Source organism: Salmo salar, chromosome ssa14 (assembly GCF_905237065.1).
Source record: "Salmo salar chromosome ssa14, Ssal_v3.1, whole genome shotgun sequence".
Lineage (NCBI taxonomy): Eukaryota > Metazoa > Chordata > Actinopteri > Salmoniformes > Salmonidae > Salmo > Salmo salar.
Genome location: NC_059455.1, coordinates 4,317,407 through 4,342,724, shown reverse-complemented (window position 1 = coordinate 4,342,724; position 25,318 = coordinate 4,317,407). Strand labels below are relative to the sequence as shown.

At 42.1% G+C, this 25,318-nt stretch overlaps 1 protein-coding gene across 1 annotated transcript in view; it reads right to left on the bottom strand.

The window, feature by feature from the left end:
• Positions 1–21,608, bottom strand: part of slc39a6 (solute carrier family 39 member 6) — a 45,900-nt gene extending 24,292 nt beyond the window's left edge. Inside the window, exons 1-4 of the mRNA XM_014139142.2 lie at positions 21,455–21,608; positions 3,795–4,002; positions 1,555–2,146; positions 982–1,138 (exon numbers count right to left, since the gene is read on the bottom strand). Coding sequence (XP_013994617.1) covers positions 982–1,138; positions 1,555–2,146; positions 3,795–3,997 — 952 coding nt within the window. The 5' untranslated portion in view covers positions 3,998–4,002; positions 21,455–21,608. The remainder of the gene's footprint in view (positions 1–981; positions 1,139–1,554; positions 2,147–3,794; positions 4,003–21,454) is intronic.
• Positions 21,609–25,318: the final 3,710 nt, after the last annotated feature.

Below are 25,318 nucleotides of genomic sequence, written 5' to 3'. Positions count from 1 at the left end.
CCTTAAGAATATAATTATTTCCCAATACTGACGACGGATCAGCTCCAACAGAGATATTACCACCTACGGCTGCAAATATTGAGGCGGCTTATTCTAATGTTTACCCAATAAAAATTCACAAAAAACAAAAAAAACTAATCAGATTTGGCACATCATTGCGCACGTTAGGCTACACATCATGAAATATATTGAAACAAATTACAGACAGTAGCAAAATAGAACTCTATTGAAAACACCTATGGCCTATGGTTTATATGTTAATGCAGTCATCTCGGTTTCCATTTGAAGCATCTTTTTATACATCACTTATCTGTATCAATTGCAAAGACATTGTCAACTTCATATTTGTAGTTTAACTTCAGAACAAAAGTTATCGGTGGTCACAGAGACGGATCAACTATGTGATTTTGTTTAGCGGAGCTCTTCTGTGTCTTAAGTGAGGCGGGAGGGCAAAAAAAAAAGCATCTGAAGAAGCACTTAGCTGTTCTATGAGTGGTCTGAGCCAGGCGTTAGATTACGAGCCGTCTGAGCCAGGCGTTAGATTACGAGCCGTCTGAGCCAGGCGTTAGATTACGAGCCGTCTGAGCCAGGCGTTAGATTACGAGCCGTCTGAGCCAGGCGTTAGATTACGAGCCGTCTGAGCCAGGCGTTAGATTACGAGCCGTCTGAGCCAGGCGTTAGATTACGAGCCGTCTGAGCCAGGCGTTAGATTACGAGCCGTCTGAGCCAGGCGTTAGATTACGAGCCGTCTGAGCCAGGCGTTAGATTACGAGCGGTTAAGTGCAACATTAATAACGATGGTTATGGTAAACAGCTTGGATATTTAACGATGCTCCTGCGAAGATTCTAACCATGAACTTAGCCTGAAGATGCTTTTGGGAAACCGGGTCCCGGTCAGTTCTTTAAGATCAGTTCAATGAAGAGAAGAGGTGAGGAGAGGTCCGATTTTTTCAGACAATTGCGAAAGAGCCATAATCATACCTTTGTTGACATGCTGGGGTGGTTGGTTGCCGTGCAGTATGCAGGACTTGGCATCGATCTGGTTGAGAAGGGCAGGACAGAGGTAGCTGAAGTCACTGAGAGACAGGGCCCCTTTGGTCATCCCATGGGACGACAGGATACTGGAGGCATTCAAACACTAAAATATACAACGACGATACAAATGACACAAAAAAATTGCATGTGACCAAATAGACAAAATAAATATGAAGCAAGCACACAGAACTGAATGACATCCGTTTTGAGTTTATGCCTGGAAGAGACTCAGCTGATGGAGTGTCTCAGGAGTTATTTGTTACCTGTTGATGATTTGTTTTGACAAAGATATGAGAGAGAACCAAATTAGAAAAAAAAGTTTTGAATATGGGACAATGAAATAACTGGAAGACAGAATTGAGTTCAAGCACATCAGACACCTAAATATGGGAAAAACATTTGTCATATAGAATTACAAAATGTTGGAGTGGTATGTGCAATCGGAATTATGAGTATGAGAATATTTGTGTGGTTTGAATATCAAACACCCCGAATGCAATATTGCTGCCCAAATCATACCTCTGCTTTCTCCTGTATGTGATCTTGGCTCTGGTTGTGGAGGCTGTCCTGACCATGGCTGTGGTCATCATGACTGTGTTCGTGATCATTATGGTCATTATCGTGGTCATCTGAGCCCTCCTGCCTGACCATGGGTGGCTGCGTTTGGTTCTCAGCCCCCAGAGAGTTGCTGACCAGTATGACAGCGGTCTGACTAGCAGTGGGGGCTTCCCGCCGACTGCGCACTGTCTCAGTGGTGGTGCTAATCTCCAGCGCTGCGGTGGTTTTCTTCACATAGAGGTTATGGTGGGCATCTGAATTCTCCACTTTCTTCCCCAGGACAGGGTCATCTACTTTGGGCACCTTGGGGGTCTCGGGAACCTTTTTGGGCTCAATGGGGGGGCGGTGGGAGTGCTTCTGACGGTGTGTGCCATTGTCGTCCTCGTGTTGGTGGTTACGGTGGTGGTTGTGGTGTCCTTGCCGATGCCCCTCCGCTCCGTCGTCCTCGGGTTGTTCATGGTGTTGCACCATGACCTTTCGTATTCGGTCGAGTCCCACGTTTTCCAACAGCCGCTTCAGGCCTGCCAGCGAAATGGTGCCATTCTCCCCGTACCTGTACAATTTCAAATAATGTAGATTTAGGCGTTATGCGGCTGATTCTCATCACCTTTGTACACAGGTTCACACATTCAGAACGTGAATATTTTTTATTTTTTTTGCTATATTATACGCTATTGAATACACTCAAGGTGTGCATATAGACCAGAAAAAAAGTTTTTTACAACTGCAAACTTCAAGGAGTACGGCATTCAAGGAATCGATCTGATGGAAATCCGTGATCTCGTCGACCTCCCCCTTGTGCCATGTCTAGCTAACTTGGATTGGACCGGGTCTGGATCCGACCAGGTCTATACAGAACGGGTATAGTTGTCCTCGGGCACATTCGGAACGAGTCATAATTATATATAATTGTGCATACCGGGGTCAGGTGTGAAAGCCCCATTTTGGAAGACCTCTAGACTGAACACCTCCCTTTGCAACTGGATCCTGGACTTCCTGACGGGCGACCTCCAGGCAGTGAAGGTAGGCAACAACACATCTGCCACGCTGACCCCTCAACATGGTTGGTGGGTTGGGTGCCTTGTCCCCTCCTGTACTCCCTGTTCACCCACGATTGCGTCGCCAGGCACGACTCCAACACCGTCATTAAGTTTGCTGATGACCCGACGGTGGTAGGCCTGGACACCGAAGACGATGAGACCGCATTTAGCGAGGTCGTCAGAGACCTGTCAGCGTAGTACCAGGACGACAACCTCTACCTCAACGTCAGCAAGACAAAGGAGCTGATTGTGGACTACAGGAAACGGAGGGCCGAGCACGACGGGTCAAGAGCTTCATGTTCCTCTGTATCCACATCACTAAGGATCTATCATAGTCCACACACAAACACAGTCGTGAAGAGGGCACGACCAAAGTTTTGGCATGGGCCCTCAAAATAATTCTACAGCTGCACCATTGACAGCATCTTGACTGGCTGCATCACCTCTTGGTATGGCAACTGCTTCGCATCCAACCTCAAGGCGCTACAGAAGGTAGTGTGTACAGCCCAGTACATCACTGGGGTTGGGCTCCCTGCCATCCAGGACCTCTATACCAGGCAGTGTCAGAGGAAGGCTCTAAAAATTTACTCCAGCCACCCAAGTCATAGACTGTTCTCTCTGCTACCGCACGGCAAGCGGTACCGATGCACCAAGTGTGGAACCAACATGATCCTTAACAGCTTCTACCCACAAGCCATTAAGACTGCTAAATAGTAAGTTAAATAGTTATCCAAATAGCTACCCGGACTACCTGCATTGACCCGTTTTGCACTAACTTTTTTGACTCATCACATAGATTATAAACAATAGTGTATCTTGTTGCCTAGTCACTTTATTACTAGTTATATGTACATATCTACCTCAATTACTTTGTACCACTGCACAGCGACTCTGCAGGTACACTGTGTATATAGTCAAGTAATCGTTACTGATTGTGTATTTATTACTTTCATTATTATTTTCTCTCTCTGCATTGTTGGGAAGGGCCAGTAAGTAAGCATTTCACTGTTCGTAAACAACCGCTGTAGACTAAACATGTGACAAATAAAAATTGTATTTGAAGTCATGACTTACCAGGACTACCTATTGAGATGTGCCTTAAGTTGAGTCAGGTGTTAAATGAGGTGAAAAGGAGACTGGAGCTCCACTTGAAGGATTTACCTGTCGAAGAGAGCTTCCAGGTGCTGCCGCTGGGTCTGTTCTGCCATCTGGGTGTCGATAGTGGACAGAAACTCACTGCCACTTTTATCAGTCTCCCCGTTGACACGAGTGCACTCTGGACCAGTGTCCCCAGTAGAGCAGGGCCAACACATAGCAAGACCCAGCACTGCCAAGGCAGCTGCTGCCCACCTCCTCATTGCCATTCCCTCTACATGGAAAAGTGAATCAAATGGAACAACATGGTCATAGGTCAGTTGATTGCTCAAATAGTCTTGCAAATGCAAGCCGTTTCGGTAGCTATGACCGATACCATGTTCGCACTGTCGTGCTGACCCAAATTATGCAGGCTCAAATAAACTCAGCAAAAAAAGAAACGTCCTCTCACTGTCAACTGTGTTTATTTTCAGAAAACTTAACATGGTGTAATTATTTATATGAACATAAGATTCAACAACAGGTTCCACAGACATGTGACTAACAGAAATGGAACAATGTGTCCCTGAACAAAGGGGGGGGTCAAAGTCAAAAGTAACAGTCAGTATCTGGTGTGGTCACCAGCTGCAATAAGTACTGTAGTGCATCTCCTCCTCATGGACTGCACCAGATTTGCCAGTTCTTGCTGTGAGATGTTACCCCACTCTTCCACCAAGGCACCTGCAAGTTCCCAGACATTTCTGGGGGGGGAATGGCCCTGGCCCTCACCCTCCGATCCAACAGGTCCCAGACGTGCTCAATAAGATTGAGATCCGGGCTCGTCGCTGCGCATGGCAGAACACTGACATTCCGGTCTTGCAGGAAATCACGCACAGAACTGGTGGCACTGTCATGCTGTAGGGTCATGTCAGGATGAGCCTGCAGGAAGGGTACCACATGAGGGAGGAGGATGACTTCCCTGTAACGCACAGCGTTGCGATTGCCTGCAATGACAACAAGCTCAGTCCGATGATGCTGTGACACACCGCCCAGACCATGACGGACCCTCCACCGCCAAAAATCGATCCCGCTCCAGAGTACAGGCCTCGGTGTAACGCTCATTCCTTTGACGATAAACACGAATCCGACCATCACCCCTGGTGAGACAAAACCGCGACTCGTCAGTGAAGAGCACTTTTTGCCAGTCCTGTCTGGTCCAGCGACAGTGGGGTTGTGCCCATAGGCGACGTTGTTGCCGGTGATGTCTGGTGAGGACCTGCCTTACAACAGGCCTACAAGCCCTCAGTCCAGCCTCTCTCAGCCTATTGCGGACAGTCTGAGCACTGATGGAGGGATTGTGCGTTCCTGGTGTAACTCAGGCAGTTGTTGTTGCCATCCAGTACCTGTCCTGCAGGTGTGATGTTCGGATGTACGATCCTGTGCAGGTCTTGTTACACGTGGTCTGCCACTGCGAGGATGATCAGCTGTCCGTCCTGTCTCCCTGTAGCACTGTCTTAGGTGTCTCACAGTACGGACATTGCCATTTATTGCCCTGGCCACATCTGCAGTCCTCATGCCTCCTTGCAGCATGCCTAAGGCACGTTCACGCAGATGAGCAGGGACCCTGGGAATCTTTCTTTTGGTGTTTTTCAGAGTCAGTAGAAAGTAATCTTTAGTGTCCTGTTTTCATAACTGTGACCTTAATTTCCCACCGTCTGTAAACGGTTAGTGTCTTAATGACCGTTCCACAGGTGCATGTTCATTAATTGTTTACAGTTCATTGAACAAGCATGGGAAACAGTGTTTAAATTCTTTACAGTGAAGATCTGTGAAGTTATTTGGATTTATACTAATTATCTTTGAAAGACAGGGCCCTGAAAAAGGGAAGTTTCTTTTTTTGCTGAGTTTCTTTCCTTTTCAGCAGGGTTAATAGAGAAACTATGGAGGATGCATAACCAGGCTTGCCGGCTATCTCAAAACAGCTTGATTTGACCGTGTTCAGTTCGGCTTAGCAGCGTGAAAAGGATATGATACAGAAGACTATTGAGACTTTGTATTCAAAAGCCCACACAATAAATCTTATTGTGTGTGTGTGTGTTAACGCAATGAGTGAGTATCAATGTGTGTGTAGGCACCTGAGCTGAGCCATAGAGCAAACAGCATTTACCACCCCACTATCAGATTAGGGGTGGGGGCAATTGATGCTTTTTGTCCCGACTTTTTAATCTGAAATCCCCATCACCCACTGATTAAAAAAGTTAAGCTAATACTTTTAATATTTATCTTTAGAAATTAGCATGGCATTTACTTAGCCAATTAATATAATGCAGCTTTGTACTTTACACACCATCTCCAAAGCAAACGGTTTAGACCGTTTGGAAACGTATGTAGCTCCCCGACCAATGCGACAATACGCAGTTCACAAAGATGATTGCTGTCCTTTAAGAAATGACCCTAAAAATGACAAATACAAAAGGACTGCTTAAAGCAAAACTATTTGTTATGGTGAACCTGAACAATCTAAATAAAATCTATAGGATTGAAAACCCAGTAGTTGGATGTGTTGTGTGTCCACTCCGCTAGGCTATACCACTCCAGTAAATCTATTTTATACAGCGAATTTGGAAACAATGACCTGGAAAATTACATTGGTTGACAACTAATAGAAACCAATAGCTTTAGTAGAATAGTAGAAAACCAATAGCTTTTGCTCATGATGAAAATAAATTCTATGGTCATCCTCACAAGTCAACCCAGTCCTCCTCAAAAGCAATTCAATGTGTCCTTCTATACACTATACCCCTCAGACCGTTGGGGCAGCAAAGTGGTTAGAGCATTGGGCCAGTAACCGAAAGGTTGCTGAATCAAATCCCTGAGATGACAAGGTAAAAATCTGTAATTCTGCCCCTGAACAAGGCAGTTAACCCACTGTTCCCCGGTAGGCCGTCATTGTAAATACAAATTTGTTCATAACTGACTGGCCTAGTTAATTACAGACTCCATTAAAAAATATATTATAATAATAAAATAAACTCTGGACCTCAAAGCCAGTTCCACTGCTTCTTTTTTTCCTTCAGTTTCCCCCCCTCTAATCAGGGACTGATTAAGACCTGGGACACCAGGTGTGTGCAATTAATTCATCAGGTAGCAAGAAAACCAGCAGGCTCTGGATCTCGTAGGTTAAGAGTTGAACACTCCTGACCACATTTACATTCGCACCAATATCCCGTTATTATTCGGAGTATTCTGTTTGAGTTGACTTATATAAACATTTCCTGTTTACAATAACCCCAAAAGGCTTGTGTCCCGGTTATGAGAAACCCGGATAAGATACCTGCGATATGCTTATATTAGACGGGATACCGTGGCATGTAAACATCTTATCCAGTTTACTGTTGTTTTTGTCATTCTCGGCAGGCTCAGTTTTGCATATCATGGGTGTTGTGTGATGTTTGACAATCAGATGAAAACAAATCCCTTCAAAAAAAGGTAGGCTACCGCAGTTCCATCCAGCATAATTCCATTATTTATTTTGCTGATACTCCGTACTGGACAGTATAGCCTACTGTCTACTTTCACCCCTAATTTAGCCAAGTTTCTGCATATAATTTCCGACATTTGGTAGGCCATTTGTTTGTCAAGTATAGTTGGATAGATGCAGCTTCTCTTTGTCATAACTTGTTGCCCCAGAAGACTAAATAAAGTAGTGCTCACCAGAATAATGTATTAGGGTGTTTTCACATATAGTGCTCTTTAAAATAACCGATCTCAGTCCTCTTTAAAAAATAACTCAGGTAAAAATAAGCTAAATAACTCAGTTCTCTTTGTATTCACACTGCCCTTCCCTTTGAATGAGGATTCAACTGTTTTGCCAGTTCACCTCGCCTATTTTGTTGACTGAGTCCTCTTCGCATTCACAATGCTATGTTTAGAAAGGAACCAATATCTTTTCCCAACATGCGCACTGGGTTTTTACAAAGTGCAGGACAAGCTATTCAAAATGTGTAATCGGACAGCTAGATAACTATTTACATTTTGGAAGCTAATAGATTTAATTTAGTTAAAATATGATACAAAACGGTAATCAGAAGATACTATTAACATGTACATTTGATTGGTAACAGAATAAATGCCCAATAAATAATGCTGTAATTAAAAACAAATCTACACCCAAGGTAGGCTACTGCCCCTTTAAGAGCTAGAACAGTCAATATACAGCTTGTGAAGCTCTCTTAGCCTATAGATCACATATTGCAAAAACATCGCTAATCAAGATCCAAAAACAGCATACATTTTTTTCCCATGCATCTTCTCGCTTTTGTGGCACTAATGTGAGGGTTTATGGCAGGGGAAACGGTGTTGCAGTAGTCTAGTGCGTGGTGCGGCAATAATGACAAGCGAACCTGGGGAGCTTTGCATTCACATTGTCCAAAAAGGGGAATGGTCTCAGTTAGGTTCGCGTCGGGGGCTCTTTTGAATGGTCTGAGCTAGAGGTCGACCGATTAATCGGAATGGCCGATTAATTAGGGCCGATTTCAAGTTTTCATAATCGGAAATCTGTATTTTTGGAAGCCGATTTGGACAAATTATTATTATTATTATAATTTTTTAAAAATGGTTTACCTTTATTTAACTAGGCAAGTCAGTTAAGAACACATTCTTATTTTCAATGACGGCCTAGGAACGGTGGGTTAACTGCCTTGTTCAGGGGCAGAACGACAGATTTTTACCTTGTCAGCTCGGGGATTCAATCTTGCAACCTTACGGTTAACTAGTCTAACGCTCTAACCACCTGCTTTACATTGCACTCCACGAGGAGCCTGCCTGTTACGCGAATGCAGTAAGAAGCCAAGGTAAGTTGCTAGCTAGCATTAAACTTATCTTATAAAAAACAATCACCAGTTAACTACACATAGTTGATGATATTACTAGTTTATCCTGTTAGGGCTAGGGGGCAGTATTGACACGGCTGGATAAAAAACGTACCCGATTTAATCTGGTTACTACTCCTGCCCAGTAACTAGAATATGCATATAATTATTGGCTTTGGATAGAAAACACTCCAAAGTTTCTAAAAAACTGTTTGAATGGTGTCTGTGAGTATAACAGAACTCAAATGGCAGGTCAAAACCTGAGAAGATTCTGTACAGGAAGTACCCTGTCTGACCATTTCTTCCCCTTCTTGATTATCTCTATCCATTACAAAGGATCTCTGCTGTTACGTGACACTTCCTACGGCTCACATGGGCTTTCAGAAGGCAGCAAAAAACTGAATCGTGGCTTTGCAGGCTCTGGCAGAAACAAAGTAGCGCGTTTGGGTAGTGGCTGGTTACAGTACTGTGAGACTCAGGCTCGTGCCCGCGTCGACCGAAAGCCTTGTTTTCTTTCCTCTGTTAACCTAAAAGGAGATTCCTGGTCGGAATATTATCGCTTTTTTTACGAGAAAAATGGCATAAAAATTGATTTTAAACAGCGGTTGACATGCTTGGAAGTACGGTAATGGAATATTTAGATTTTTTTTGTCACGAATTGCGCCATGCTCGCGACCCTGATTTACCATTTCGGATAGTGTCTGGAACGCACGAACAAAACGCCGCTATTCGGATATAACGATGGATTATTTTGGACCAAACCAACATTTGTTATTGAAGTAGCAGTCCTGGGAGTGCATTCTGACGAAGACAACAAAAGGTAATCAAACTTTTGTAATAGTAAATCTGATTTTGGTGAAGGCTAAACTTGCTGGGTGTCTAAATAGCTAGCCCGTGATGGCTGGGCTATGTACTTAGAATATTGCAAAATGTGCTTTCACCAAAAAGCCATTTTAAAAATCGGACATATCGAGTGCATAGAGGAGTTCTGTATCTATAATTCTTAAAATAATTGTTATGCTTTTTGTGAACGTTTATCGTGAGTAATTTAGTAAATTGTTAGTAAATTCCCAGGAAGTTTGCGGGGGGTAAGCTAGTTCTGAACGTCACATGCTAATGTAAAAAGCTGGTTTTTGATATAAATATGAACTTGATTGAACAAAACATGCATGTATTGTATAACATAATGTCCTAGGGTTGTCATCTGATGAAGATCAAAAGGTTAGTGCTGCATTTAGCTGTGGTTTGGGTTTTTGTGACATTATATGCTAGCTTGAAAAATGGGTGTCTGATTATTTCTGGCTGGGTACTCTGCTGACATAATGTAATGTTTTGCTTTCGTTGTAAAGCCTTTTTGAAAATCGGACAGTGTGGTTAGATTAACCAGAGTCTTGTCTTTAAAATGCTTTAAAATAGTCATATGTTTGAGAAATTGAAGTAATAGTATTTCTAAGGTATTTGAAAATCGCGCCACGGGATTCAACTGGCTGTTGCGTAGGTGGGACGAATTCGTCCCGCCTAGCCCAGAGAGGTTATCTAGCCTGTCCTGCGTTGCATATAATCGCTTAGGTAAACTTTGCTCCAACCATAAACATCAATGCCTTTCTTAAAATCAATACATAAGTATATATTTTTAAACCTGCCTATTTAGTTAATATTGCCTTCTAACATGAATTTCTTTTAACTAGGGAAAATGTGTCACTTCTCTTGCAACAGAGTCAGGGTATATGCAGCAGTTTGGGCCGCCTGGCTCGTTGCGAACTAATTTGCCAGAATTTTACGTAATTATGACATAAGAGGAATATTTAGACTTAGGGATGCCACCCGTTAGAAAAAAAAATACGGAACGGTTCCGTATTTCACTGAAAGGAAAAACGTTTTGTTTTCGAGATGATAGGTCATTAATATGGTCGAATCCGGAAACTAAGGCTTGTATTTGTGTGTTTATTATATTATAATTAAGTCTATGATTTGATAGAGCAGTCTGACTGAGCGGTGGTAGGCAACAGCAGGCTCGTAAGCATTCATTCAAACAGCACCTTTGTGCGTTTTGCCAGCAGCTCTTCGCAATGCTTCAAGCATTGCTCTGTTTATGACTTCAAGCCTATCAACTCCCAACATTAGGCTGGTGTTACCCATGTGAAATGGCTAGCTAGTTAGCGGGGTGCGCGCTAATAGCGTTTCAAACGTCACTCACTCTGAGACTTGGGAGTGGTTGTTCCCCTTGCTCTACATGGGTAACGCTGCTTCGAGGGTGGCTGTTGTCGATGTGTTCCTGGTTCGAGCCCAGGTAGGGGCGAGGAGATGGACGGAAGCTACACTGGCAATACTAAAGTGCCTATAAGAACATCCAATAGTCAAAAGGTATATGAAATACAAATCGTATAGAGAGAAATAGTCCTATAATAACTACAACCTAAAACTTCTTACCTGGGAATATTGAAGACTCATGTTAAAAGGAACCACCAGCTTTCATATGTTCTCATGTTCTGAGCAAGGAACTTAAACGTTAGCTTTTTTACATGGCACATATTGCACTTTTACTTTCTTCTCCAACACTTTGTTTTTGCATTATTTAAACCATGTTTCATTATATATTTGAGGCTAAATTGATAGTATTGATGTATTATATGAAGTTAAAATAAGTGTTAATTCAGTAGTTGTAATTGTCATTATTACAAATAAAAATAAATTGGCCGATTAATCGGTATCGCCTTTTTTTGGTTCTCCAATAAATCGGTATCGGCGGTGAAAAATCATAATCGGTCGACCTCTAACTGAAACCATTTCAACTGCTGCTGCCTAATGGTTTCCTTGTTGACTGGGATTGGTCTAACTAATCCAGACCTCTATTGAAGGGAATAAACCACAGAGGCCATTTCCAGGACAAAGATTACAGTGCCTTTGGAAAGTATTCAGACCCCTTGACATTTTGTTACATTACAGCCTTACTCTAAAATGGATTAAATACAACAATAAAAATAAAATAAAAATCTTCCCCCACACAATACCCTAGAATGACAAAGCGAAAACAGGTTTAGTAATGTTTGCAAATGTATAAAGAAATTAAAAAAACAATTTTACATATTATTCAGACCCTTTATTATGACACTTGAAATTGAGCTCAGGTGCATCCTGTTTCCATTGATCATCCTTGAGATGTTTCCACAACTTGATTGGAGTCCACCTGTGGTAAATTCAATTGATTGGTCACGTACCCCTTCAAACATACAACCTCCAGCTGCGTACCAGGGTCAGCGCACTCTCAAAATGTTGTTTTGTCATCATTGTAAGCCTACCACACAAACATAAGAACGAGTGCGAGTTTGTCACAACCCGGCTCGTGGGAAGTGACAAAGAGCTCTTATAGGACCAGGGCACAAATAATAAATGTTGCTGCTCTTTATTTAGCCATCCTACATATGAAACCTTATTTCTTCATCAAAAATTAATGAGAAGGGTGTGCTTGAAAGGATGCACATAGACTCTCTCCAATACAACCCAACATTGCAGAGTTGTCTTATTAAATCATTTCACACAGTTTGTGCCTGTATTTAGGTCATGCTAGTGAGGGCCGAGGATCCACTCTCACATAGGTACGTGGTTGCAAAGGGCATCAGTGTCTTAACAGCACGATTTGCCAAAGCACGATACTCTGAGCGCAGCCCAATCCAGAAATTTGGCAGTGGCTTCTGATTAAATAACATTTTCACAGAACTGCTTGTTGCAATTTCAATGAGGCTCTCTTGTTCAGATATCAGTAAGTGGACTGGAGGCAGGGCGTGAAAGGGATAACGAATCCAGTTGTGTGTAATACGTTTCGGGGAAGTACCTGCGTAATTGCACACCCAACTCACTCAGGTGCGTCGCTATATCACATTTGACATTGTCTGTAAGCTTGAGTTCATTTGCACACACAAAACAAATCATACAATGATGGAAAAACCTGTGTGTTGTCCTTGTTAACCTGTTGGGGCTAGGGGGCAGTATTTTCACGGCCAGATAAAACACGTACCTGATTTAAACTGGTTACTACTCTTACCCAGAAACGAGAATATGCATATAATTAGTAGATTTGGATATAAATCACTCCAAAGTTTCTAAAACTGTTTGAATGGTGTCTGTGAGTATAACAGAACTCAAATGGCAGGCCAAAACCTGAAAAGATTCCATGCAGGAAGTGCCCTGTCTGACAATTTGTTGTCCTTCTAGGGCATCTCTATCAAAAATACAGCATCTCTGCTGTAATGTGACATTTTCTAAGGCTTCCATTGGCTCTAAGAAGGCGCCAGAAAGTGGAATGAGAGCTCTGCAGTCTCTGGGCGAAAAACAGCAGGAGTGTTTGTGAGTGGTCAGGCAGGGAACACTGACACTGGAGCGCGCATGCACGAGAGGACTCCCATTTTTTTCTTTCTCTCTTTGAACGAATACAACGTCGCCCGGTTGGAATATTATCGCCATTTTACGAGAAGAATTGCATAAAATGTGATTTTAAACAGCGTTTGACATGCTTCGAAGTACGGTAATGGAACATTTTGAATTTTTGTCACGAAATGCGACCACGCGTCACCCTTCGGATACTGACCTCAACGCACGAACAAAACAGAGGATATTTGAACATAACTATGGATTATTTCGAACCAAAACAACATTTATTGTTGAAGTAGAAGTCCTGGTAGTGCATTCTGACGAAGAACAGCAAAGGTAATCCAATTTTTCTAATAGTAAATCTGAGTTTGGTGAGGGCCAAACTTGGTGGGTGTCAAATTAGCTAGCCGTGATATCTACTCAGAATATTGCAAAATGTGCGTTCACCGAAAAGCTATTTTAACCTGTTATGGCTAGGGGGCAGTATTTTCAAGGCCGGATAAAAAAAAACGTACCCGATTTAATCTGATTATTACTCCTGCCCAGAAACTAGAATATGCATTACATTATTAGCTTTGGATAGAAAACACTCCAAAGTTTCTAAAACTGTTTGAATGGTGTCTGAGTATAACAGAACTCATTTGGCAGGCCAAAACCTGAGAAGATTCCATGCAGGAAGTGCCCTGTCTGACAATTTCTTGCCCTTCTTGATTATCTCTATCCATTACAGAGGATCTCTGCTGTTACGTGACACTTCCTACGGCTCCCATGGGCTCTCAGAAGGCGGCAAAAAGCTGAATCGTGGCTTTGCAGGCTCTGGCTGAAAAAAAGTAGCGCGTTTGGGTAGTGGCTGGTCACAGTACTGTGAGACTCAGGCGCGTGCCCGCGTCGACCCCATGCTTTGTTTTCTTTCGTCTGTTTACCTAAACGCAGATTCCCGGTCGGAATATTATCGCTTTTTTACGAGAAAAATGGCATAAAAATTGATTTTAAACAGCGGTTGACATGCTTCAAAGTACGGTAATGGAATATTTAGAAATCTTTTGTCACGAAATGCACCATGCTCGTGACCCTTATTTACACTTCGGATAGTGTCTTGAACGCACGAACAAAACGCCGATATAACGATGGATTATTTTGAACCAAACCAACATTTGTTATTGAAGTAGCAGTCCTGGGAGTGCATTCTGACGAAGAACACCAAAGGTAATCAAACTTTTGTAATAGTAAATCGGAGTTTGGTCAGGGCTAAACTTGGTGGGTGTCTAAATAGCTAGCCGTGATGGCTGGGCTATCTACTGAGAATATTGCAAAATGTGCTTTCACCGAAAAGCTATTTTAAAAATCGGACATATCGAGTGCATAGAGGAGTTCTGTATCTATAATTCTTAAAATAATTGTTATGTTTTTTGTGAACGTTTATCGTGAGTAATTTAGTAAATTCACCGGAGGTTTGCGGGGGATATGCTAGTTCTGAACGTCACATGCTAATGTAAAAAGCTGGTTTTTGATATAAATATGAACTTGATTGAACAAAACATGCATGTATTGTATAACATAATGTCCTAGGATTGTCATCTGATGAAGATCAAAGGTTAGTGCTGCATTTAGCTGTGGTTTTGTTTTTTGTGACATTATATGCTAGCTTGAAAAATGGGTGTCTGATTATTTCTGGCTGGGTACTCTGCTGACATAATCTAATGTTTTGCTTTCGCTGTAAAGCCTTTTTGAAATCGGACAGTGTGGTTAGATAAAGGAGAGTCTTGTCTTTAAAATGCTGTGAAATAGTCATATGTTTGAAAAATTGAAGTTTTGGGATTTTTGAGGAATTTGTAATTCGCGCCACGCCCATCATTGGATATTGGAGCAGGTGTTCCGCTAGCGGAACGTCTAGATGTAAGAGGTTAAAATCTGACACCGCGATTGCATAAAGGAGTTCTGTATCTATAATTCTTAAAATAATTGTTATGTTTTTTGTCAACGTTTATCGTGAGTAATTTAGTAAATTCACCGGAAGTTTGTGGTGGGTATGCTAGTTCTGAACATCACATGCTAATGTAAAAAGCTGGTTTTTGATATAAATATGAACAAAACATGCATGTATTGTATAACATAATGTCCTAGGAGTGTCATCTGATGAAGATCAAAGGTTAGTGCTGCATTTAGCTGTGGTTTTGGTTTTTGTGACATATATGCATGCTTTGAAAATGGCTGTGTGATTATTTTTGGCAGGGTACTCTCCTGACATAACCTAATGTTTTGCTTTCGTTGTAAAGCCTTTTTGAAATCGGACAGTGTGGTTAGATTAACGAGAGTCTTGTCTTTAAAATGGTGTAAAATAGTCATATGTTTGAGAAATTCAAGTTATAGCATTTATGAGGTATTTGTATTTTGCGCCACACGATTCCACTGGCTGTTGACTACGCAAACGTCCCACCTTGCCCAGGGAGGTTAATGCAGACAGAGAAGAGCTCCAACTTCTTAATATAGCCTCAATTTTGTCCCACACATTGAATATAGTTGCAGAGTGTCACTGTAATCCTATATTCAGATCATTCAGGTGAGAAAAAACATCACCCAGATAGGCCAGTCGTGTGAGAAACTTGTCATCATGCAAGCGGTCAGACAAGTGAAAATGATGGTCAGTAAAGAAATCTTTAAGCTCGTCTCTCAATTTAAAAAAAACATGTCAATACTTTGCTCCTTGATATGTTGTAAAAGCGTTACATGGTCGCTGCCCATATCATTGCATAGTGCAGAAAACACACAAGATTTCAAGGGCCTTGCTTTAACAAAGTTAACCATTTTCTCTGTTGTGTCCAAAACGTCTTCCAAGCTGTCAGGGATTCCCTTGGCAGCAAGAGCCTCTCGGTGGATGCTGCAGTGTACGGAACTGGCGGATGCATCAGTGTACCCAAGTGGCGACGGGAGCAACTGCTTGCACACACCTTATCACTCCACTATGTCTCCCTGTCATGGCTTTTGTGCCATCAGTACAGATACCAACACATCTTAACCACCAAAGTCCATTTGATGTCACAAAGCTGTCCAGTACTTTAAAAATATCCTCTCCTGTTGTCCTGGTTTCCAGTGGTTTGCAGAAGAGGATGTCTTCCTTAATTGACCCCCCATGAACGTAACAGACATATACCAGGAGCTGTGCCCGGCCCGCCATGTCTGTTGACTCATCCAGCTGTAACACATAGAATTCACTAGCTTGTATGCAAAGCAGTAATTGTTTCAAAACATCTCCTGCCATGTCACTGATGCGTCGTGAAACAGTGTTGTTTGATGAAGATTTGTCTGTATAGTTTTTGGCCTTTTGCCCCAGCATTGTCCCAGCCATATCCGCAGCAGCAGGAAGAATGAATGCCTGTCCTAGCCACTCGGTAGCTCACCATATAAGACGCGTCTAGCCCCTTCTTATTAATGGCATCTGTTGCTTTTATACATGTCTTACTACTCAAAAGTCGTCTTTATTCTCGCTCAAAAAACTCCCGTGGCTTATTTTTCAAATTGTCATGTTTCGCTTATAAATGTCTGCGCAAGAGTGAAGGTTTCACACGAGAGAGTAACAGTTAACGTGACTGGATGTTAATTATTTGACTAGGCTACCTGTATTTGACATTGTGTTGTTATTTCGCTGAAAACTAGATGGTTTAATTTTATTTTTGGCAGTTAAACGAGGCCACTCAGGCGAAAAAAACTCACCCAAATGTATAGCCCATTGGAAAATATAAATGTACTGTTTGAAAATGTGAAGAAAAATGCATATTTAAAAAAAAAAATGTGAATCATTTTATTTGGAGTACACCCGAGGGCATTGCGCAGACCCCTGGGAGTACCCATACCCCAGTTTGAGAATACCTTGTCTATATAAAATGTCCCACAGTTGACAGTGCATATCAGAGCAAAAACCAAGCCATGAGGTTGAAGGAATTGTCCGTAGAGCTCCGAGACAAGATTGTGTCGAGGCACAGATCTGGGGAAGGGTAATCAAAACATTTCTGCAGCATTCAAGGTCCCCAAGAACACAGTGGTCTCCATTCTTAAATGGAAGAAGATTGGAACCACAAAGACTTCCTAGAGCTGGCCGCCCGGCCAAACTGAGCAATCAGGGGAGAAGGGCCTTGGTCAGGGAGGTGATCAAGAACCTGATGGTCACTCTGACAGAGCTCTAGAGTTCCAGAAGGACAACCATCGCTGCAGCATTCTACCAATCAGGCTTTATGGTAGTGGCCAGGTGGAAGCCACTCCTCAGTAAAAGGCACCTGACAGCCAACTTGGAGTTTGCCAAAAGGCACCTAAAGACTCCAAGATTTAACCCTTTGGCCTGAATGCCAAGCGTCACATCTGGAGGAAACCTGGCACCATCCCTACTGTGAAGCATGATGGTGGCAGCGTCATGCTGTGGGGATGCTTTTCAGCAGCAGGGACTGGGAGACTAGTCAGGGTCAAGGGACAGATTAACAGAGAAAAGTAGAGATCCTTGATGAAAACCTGCTCCAGAATGCTCATGACCTCAGACTGGGGCCAAGGTTCACCTTCCAACAGGACAATGACCGTATGCACAAGACAATGCAGGAGTGGCTTCAGGACAAGTCTGAATGTCCATGAGTAGCCCAACCAGAGCCTGGACTTGAACTCGATCGAACATCTCTGGAGAGACCTGAAAATAGCTGTGCTGCAAAACCTTCTCATCAAACCTGACAGAGATTGAGAGGATCTACAGAGAAGAGTGGGAGAAACTCCCCCAAATACAGGTGTGCCAAGCTTGTAGCGACATACCCAAGAAGACTCGAGACTAATCTCTGCCAAAGGTGCTTCAACAAAGGACTGAGTAAAGGGTCTGAATACTTATGTAAATGTGATATCAGTTTTTTGTTTTTTTTTGCAAACCAGCTTTTACTTTGTCATTATGGGGTTGTGTGTGTAGATTGAAGAGTCAAGTTATTTAATCCATGTTAGAATAAGGCTGTAACGTAACAAAATGTGGAAAAAGTCAAGGGGTCTGAGTACTTTCTGAATACACTGTACATATGTAATTACAGTATTGTAATAATTCATAGTTACTGTAATAACATGTAACTGGTGTTAAATATAGTCGAATTACAGGGGTGTAACAACGAATGCTTGGTACCCTGCTTGTTACAAATGTTAAAGTTTCCGATAGCATCCTAAAGCACCATTGTTCAGCCTGCACAAACCACGTGATAAGTGTTATCCAACTGAAAACCGACCACCTCACTGACACAACTCTGCAAGAAAGATCTGGAGTCTGATGCCTGGGCCCAGTGGCAAAAATGGCTTCACATCAAATTACTTGAAATTGTTAAATATTTAATGCTGCATTTGACAATGGGTCAACTACTTTAACCATCAACTAAACAGACATGAATAAACAGATAAATTGTGAGAGTCATTCGTGCTTGCCAAATTATAAGCCTATTACGCTTGGTTGAATAAGGGTTTATAAATGCACTTTAAATGGTCATAAGACAAACTCCATCATGTAACCTTACAAGGGTTTCACTGTTGATGAACATTCTCACTTTTGGATGGGATGCATTGGTGCAATTGTTTACTTAGAACAGGAAATAAGGCATTATGTCAAGATCTGCCCATCTGCGCAACACCCTCAAAATAACTGAGGTCATGCAGCAGTGTGCAAATAATGGGGTTGAGGAGGTCTGTGTGTGCAAAATCCAGGCATGAAAGGTTGCCTTGACTAGCGAGCTAGGTACCTTAAAGATGGCAAATATTCTATGGTCCCTACTCGCTAGCTAACGTTAGCTGGGCTCGATGGTCTCATCATCCATGAACCTTTTTTCTCAGGGTATCCATACCTCAAGGGTATTACATGAATAAGTCTGTAACGTAACAAAAACGTGGAAAAAGTCAAGGGGTCTAAATACATTCCGAATGCACTGTAAGTCTAAGAGAAGGACAAACTGAATTACTTTCATGGGGGACCAACTTGACTTGTGAGGATGACCACACAATTTAGTGTCATCGTGAGCAAAAGCTATTGGTTTTCTACCCAAAGTTGCAAAGACAATTGCCATAAATAAACACCAGCAAAATAGATAAAATGGTGTGACAGGAACAGCGGCACCTAGTGCGCAAAACCTGGTACTTTCACACTTATTTATGGGGAAAGATAAGTGAAACAGGGGAAAGAAACGTCACCAAATTCACTGAGAATACTTTACGTAGAACAAATAAACAATACACCAAGCTTTATACTGCTTGTCAAACAGAGAACTGATACTGTATACTGGCCGTTGGAGTGGGCGAGATATGGTTGGGGAGGCCCCCACCTCGCAGGCAAAACATTTTAGTTTCCCCCTTCTTGACAACAGAGATAACATTGTACATTTTAAAGTTAATTTCCTGCAATTGTACACATTTGGCCAAGATTTATGCCATTTTAATGAGATCTGAGTGAGTGTGCCTAATAAATTTAAAAATGGGGGCCCCTGACGGTCACAGTGCTGAGCACATGCCCTGCGTGGCCTGTTGGTATTCGGCCACGCTTACTACAAGTTTAGATAGATGGGCTAAACTAACTTACCAATCTAAAAATTGTTAGTGGACATGGTTAATTGAGTGACTGTCAGTGACTGACATAACAAGAGGAAAAACTGCTGATGCACATCTAAATTACACCTCGTCCATTCTACTATTCTACCTCAACAGTAAATTGAGACTGACTGAAGGACTGGGGACACTAAGCGACCGCTTATGTCTGGAGCCGGCCCTGCGGGTGTGGCCAGTCCATGGGTGGCTTTTGGGGGGAATTTCTCATGTCCTACTCATTGTTAGGAAGACGTTTTGTCCAAATCGGATTTTAGGTAATATATTTATTGAATATTAGAAATTAAAAAATGGCCAATTTGATGCAATCAATTAGATATAATTTGATCTGTGAGAAATGCATTTCAACTAAACAATGTTGCAGGAATGCTAACCTTATCTGTTTCTAACTACAGAAACGATTTCAGAATAATCTGAGATGGTGGGTGTTGAAATCCTCTTTTTTGTGCCAAGGTGAATCAGGTGAGTTAGTTCAGACTTAGCTAGCTACAACAAGCCATTAACAAAGATTATTATTTCATCTGTGCTATTAGCCAATTAGCTAGCTGGCTAACTAGCGTGAAGTGATGCATTGCCATTTCAAAACAACAGGAAAGCAAGGCAACAGTAAACATGTTTTCCCCCAGAAATGATGCAGCCACTGATTATACTTCTACTGGTCAAGTTAAGGTAGGACTCAAGTACACAGGCAAAAGGCGGGGGCGCTCCAGTGAACTAGGTGGCGGTAATGAACATAATGTTGGACGCCAACCAACAAAAAACCCTATATAAAGAACGGGTGGGGGCGGCAATGGTGTCCTTCGCCCCTGCCTGTCAGCCACCGCTTTATTGCGGGTCTGTTAATGACTGCGAGGACAGGTGTCCGGCAGGCTGGAGCGAAATAAACTGTGTGCTGGTTAGCTAGGATTCCGGTACACAGCAGGCTGGATAGCTAGTTAGGACACCGGTAGACAGTGTCCTTTGCCCCTGCCTGTCGGGCACCGCTTTCCAGGGGTTCCGTTAACATTGAGGACAAGTGTTCGGCAGGCGTAAGCAAAGGACACTGTGCTGGGACTCCGTTAAACAGCAGGTGGGAGAGACACCGGTAGACAATGTCCTTCTTCCATGCCTGGCATGCTGGACAGGGGGTGTTCCTGCAGATGCAGGAATGAAAACATGCAAGAACGCCACAAATTGCAGGCCACAATCACACACCATTGTACCTTTATGGCAATATGGTCAATATTGTTATCCGGGACCCTTGGTACGTCACTACACAATCCAAGTTGACACTTAAAATCGTTTCGGTAGGGATTTAGGGTAGGGACGTCACACAGAAATCGGATTGCACCAACCATGACAAAACGCATCATTGCCCGTGTTTGGTCCAAATCGGGCCAGTGGTGTCTGAGAATAACTAGTTGCGTAAATACGAACGTCAACAGATCCATACTACTAGTTCGAGGGGGACAATGAGTCGTGTTGGCATAACCACGACAAATCACTTATCACAAAAGGGCAACATGCAAGAACCCAGACTTATAGCTAGATATTTCTTTCTCCTTTAATCAACAGATGCGGCATTTCGAAGGAAGAATATATGGTGGTTGCATGCGGCCCTTACCAGGGCCTAGTCAGGGTGTAAATGATAGGCAATCATGCGCAAATGAAAAACAATACGATTGTTTTGTAACGACCACAGGAATCTCGGAGACGAAATACACCGAGTTTACTATCAAAAGAGAGCGCCATGAGCTGAATTTATGCACTCTGCACTAGCAAAATCTACCGTGCCGTGTGCAGAGAACACGTCAAGCAGCATAGACCGGAAACTAAACAAACCCATTGAACAAAACGTAAGGCGGGCGACATACTCCGCCGCTTGATACATGTGTTAAAATCTAGCTAAACATAGCACAAGGTATCTCCTACCTGTAAACCGTAGCGCTTGTAGGATAAACGTTTCTTCCCAACCTTCGTTCGAATGACGTGTGTGTGGTACAGAATAGTGCTGACTACAGTATTTATCTCGGGAGGAGAGACGTCTGGTGGCCAAAATGTGCAATGGCGTGCAACTTCTTGGCGGTGTGCATACCAGTATTAGGTGCATTACCGCCACCTACCGGGATGGAGTGTGGTGAGACTGGTGGTGTTCTAGATTCTGCATTCCAGTCTACATGACTGGAAGAAGGAAGTTATTGATAAATGGATTACAGTGTGTTCTGGGCGGGTTTTGAGCAAATTGGAGAGGGTGAAGCTTATTCCCAGGGATGTGATCATTCTTCTGAGCGTTTGCCTTTGATGTCAAATCAAATGTTATTGGTCACATACACATGGTTAGCAGATGTTAATGCGAGTGTAGCGAAATGCTTGTTCATAAATTTGACAGTGAAGGAGGATGATCTGTAGTTTCTGCTCCTGGACAGTTAGGACATGAACCTGTGTGCAACTGCAGCCCGCAATTTGGGGCGTTCCTGCATGTGGGCATCTCCCCCCTCCAAGCATTGGTTCTTTCATGAACACCCCAACTCAAGCATCCCATTGGCATCCCTGGAATGTCATGGCTGTACAAAAGAGCGGACCAAGATGCAGCGTTTTCGTAGTTCCACATGTTTTATTTAAATCAGTGAAACCGAATGCAACAATTAACACTTTAAGTAAATACAAAAACAACAAACCGTGACGCTGGAGGAACATAAACCTCACGAAGAACAATCACCCACAAACACCTGTGGGACAAATCTAAACTTAAATAGGACCTCCAATTAGAGACAACGACAACCTGCTACCTCTAATTGGAGGTCATGCCAAATAACACCAACATAGAAATACAAACCTAGAACCAAAACATAGACATACAAAAACCAGACAAACACCCCCAGTCATGCCCTGACCTAATCTACCATAGAAAATAACACTCACTATGGTCAGGACGTGACATGGAAGGACTTGGCTGAGAACAGTGATATGGAAGAGCACTGAAGAAGTTTTACTTAAAAATTTAATGAAAATTATATTTAAAAATGAAATATAACTATTCAGCAATAAAATGCTGAATAGTTATATTTCATTTTTAAATATAATTTTCATCAATTGTAGCTAAATGTCATTTGTGTCCTCTTATGAATATGAACATGTAAATAGGTTTAAAATGAATTCTTAAAGCTCTTATTTATGATAACTGTATGTAAGTGTAATAAAATACAATATATACAAATCATTTAATTTGCAATCTCATTGGTAATTTTCTAGAATTATTATTACCCTACATCATACTTCTATCATGTTCCAATACATGATTATATATTACAAGATAGGTAATCATTTAATGTCATTCAAACAATTGTAGTGCTGCCTTTCACATTTATTCTTATAACAAGACATGGGCTACTTGTAAAACACAGTATGTAATGTGACTGACGCAGAACCTACATCTCCATGTAAATGCAACTGGTATCTAAGTGGAAGACACACAAAAGATGCCGTTTCAACTGTGTTACACGGTCAGTAATTACAGTGCTCTTTTGTAATTACTCTCTTACCCATTTGTTACCCATTTGTAACACGCAGGGTAACAAGCATTTGTTGTTACACCTGTGTAATTACAGACTGTAATTAGCACCAGTTGGATGTTGTTATTGGGTACTTCTATAAATAATGGGGTCAATATGTGACATTGGGATAAACATTTAAAATGGTTTGAAACAAAAATAAATAGGATTTTCATGCAGTTCCACGTGTGTATTTATGAATATATGCAAATTTAACAAGGTTCCTTTTTTAATTGAAGGATTTGTGTGGAAAGCAAAGTTGAAGGCAACTTCATGTTGTCGTCCTCATAATAACCGCACATGGTTTTATCGCAAAAGAGTAGCGCAACACCCTTCAATTGAAGTGGCGGGAAACAAACGAAAGTGGCCACATCTCTCACAAAAACGGATCAAAAATGAAATCATGGATAATTATAAGGGAACAGAAGAACATAAATTGCCAGCAATAATTACAAGAACTTTTCAACCACCAAGTTGAGGAAATTACCGATTTTCAAGGTAGGCCTATTCCAGGACTTGAATTTCTGAGCTCCAAATTCAAGTTTAAGTATGGATTAGTGTGCTAATTGTAAATGTTGCGACAGTTCGTTTCTGGTAACAGAACAAAAGAGTCAGCACATAGTGACTTCTGATTTAGCTGCATTTTAATTCATGCAAACACGTGTGTGGTAAATATGTCGTTAGTATACGGTCTCTCTGTGACACCTCGCAGGGCAAACAGGAAAGAGAACGACACCTCCTTTGTTCTCTCTTTTATTCTCTGACAGAGTTAGTTCCCGCTCAATGCTGGCCTGTCAGAGGGAGGAGGAGCGTGGTTTAAACTTGCTCCTCCTGTCGTCGGCGTGCAGGCTGATCCCAGCGTCGTGACGCACTTCCTGTTGCCGGTTGTAGTTCTTCTTGTCTTCAACAGTTGATTTACACGTAGTTTATATACTTAATATTGTAGCATAGCTTCCCCGGTATATTATATAAGTTATGCATACAAATAGCCAGTTCAACCCTAACATAATAAAAACTGTTTTAACCCCATAACATAACGAGACACGAAATGTTACATAGTCACACTGCATTTCTGAGATCTATATTCAAAGAACTGTCCGATAGCTAGATCCAGGATTATTATAGCCATTAGTCATTTAAATTAGACATTGAACTTAAACCTGTATGATATAAAGACAACTTACACTGCCATAAATGCAAGGATAGAAAAGTAATATTTTATGTCAAACGATTTTGAACAAATCCGTCAAGACACCAACCATAAAGGGTTAAACAGGTTTTAAATCAACTTGTGCATTTTATTGAAAATAGCTATGATCCCCCTTATATCTTAATGTAATGCTTTTTTTGTGCAGATTATTATCAATGACTTATCAACAGCTGCAACAAGTTGTCCAGTGTGGGAAATTCACAAGTACCCTAGTTTATAGAAAAACCTACATAAACGCCACTTGTCCATTCTGTGGGCCTAATTCAGATAATGCATGTCATAACAAGATGCCCAGCGCTTTAAGCCAAGCCTCTTTGGCTTAAAAGGTCGGGGGTTCGAGACCTGCTCCCTGCTGTTTCATTACAATACTTTTGGTCGGGGGTTCGAGACCTGCTCCCTGCTGTTTCATTACAATACTTTTGGTCGGGGGTTCGAGACCTGCTCCCTGCTGTTTCATTACAATACTTTTGGTTCCAACCCCTGCTCTTGAGATGTGTGCCGTGTCTAACAAGCACAGTTCAGGTGGATAAACCAGCTCTAATCTCCGTTCTATTGGCAAACGTGCAATGACGGGAGAATAAACTGGACGGGCTCCCTTCGAGACTATCCTATCAACGTGATCTGTTGAACTGTAACACCATGCCCAAACCGGATGTGTTGTGTGCGTGAGCGTTGCAAAATAAATGTACACATATATGTTATTCAATTATTGCACCCACACTGCTCGCGTGCGCCAACGAGCGTCTGCATTGCCAGGCGCTAAAATAGAAGCTGGTTCTATTTGTGACGCAGAACGTGCTGCAAGTCCTGCCTCTCCCATCTCCTAATTGTTTTTTAGAAGCATATACCCACGTGCCATCTCCTCATTGGTTTTTAGAAGCATATAACCACGTGCCATCTTCTCATTAGTTTTTAGAAGCATATACCCACGTGCCATCTTCTCATTGGTTTTTAGAAGCATATACCCACGTGCCATCTTCTCATTGGTTTTTAGAAGCATATACCCACGTGCCATCTTCTCATTGGTTTTTAGAA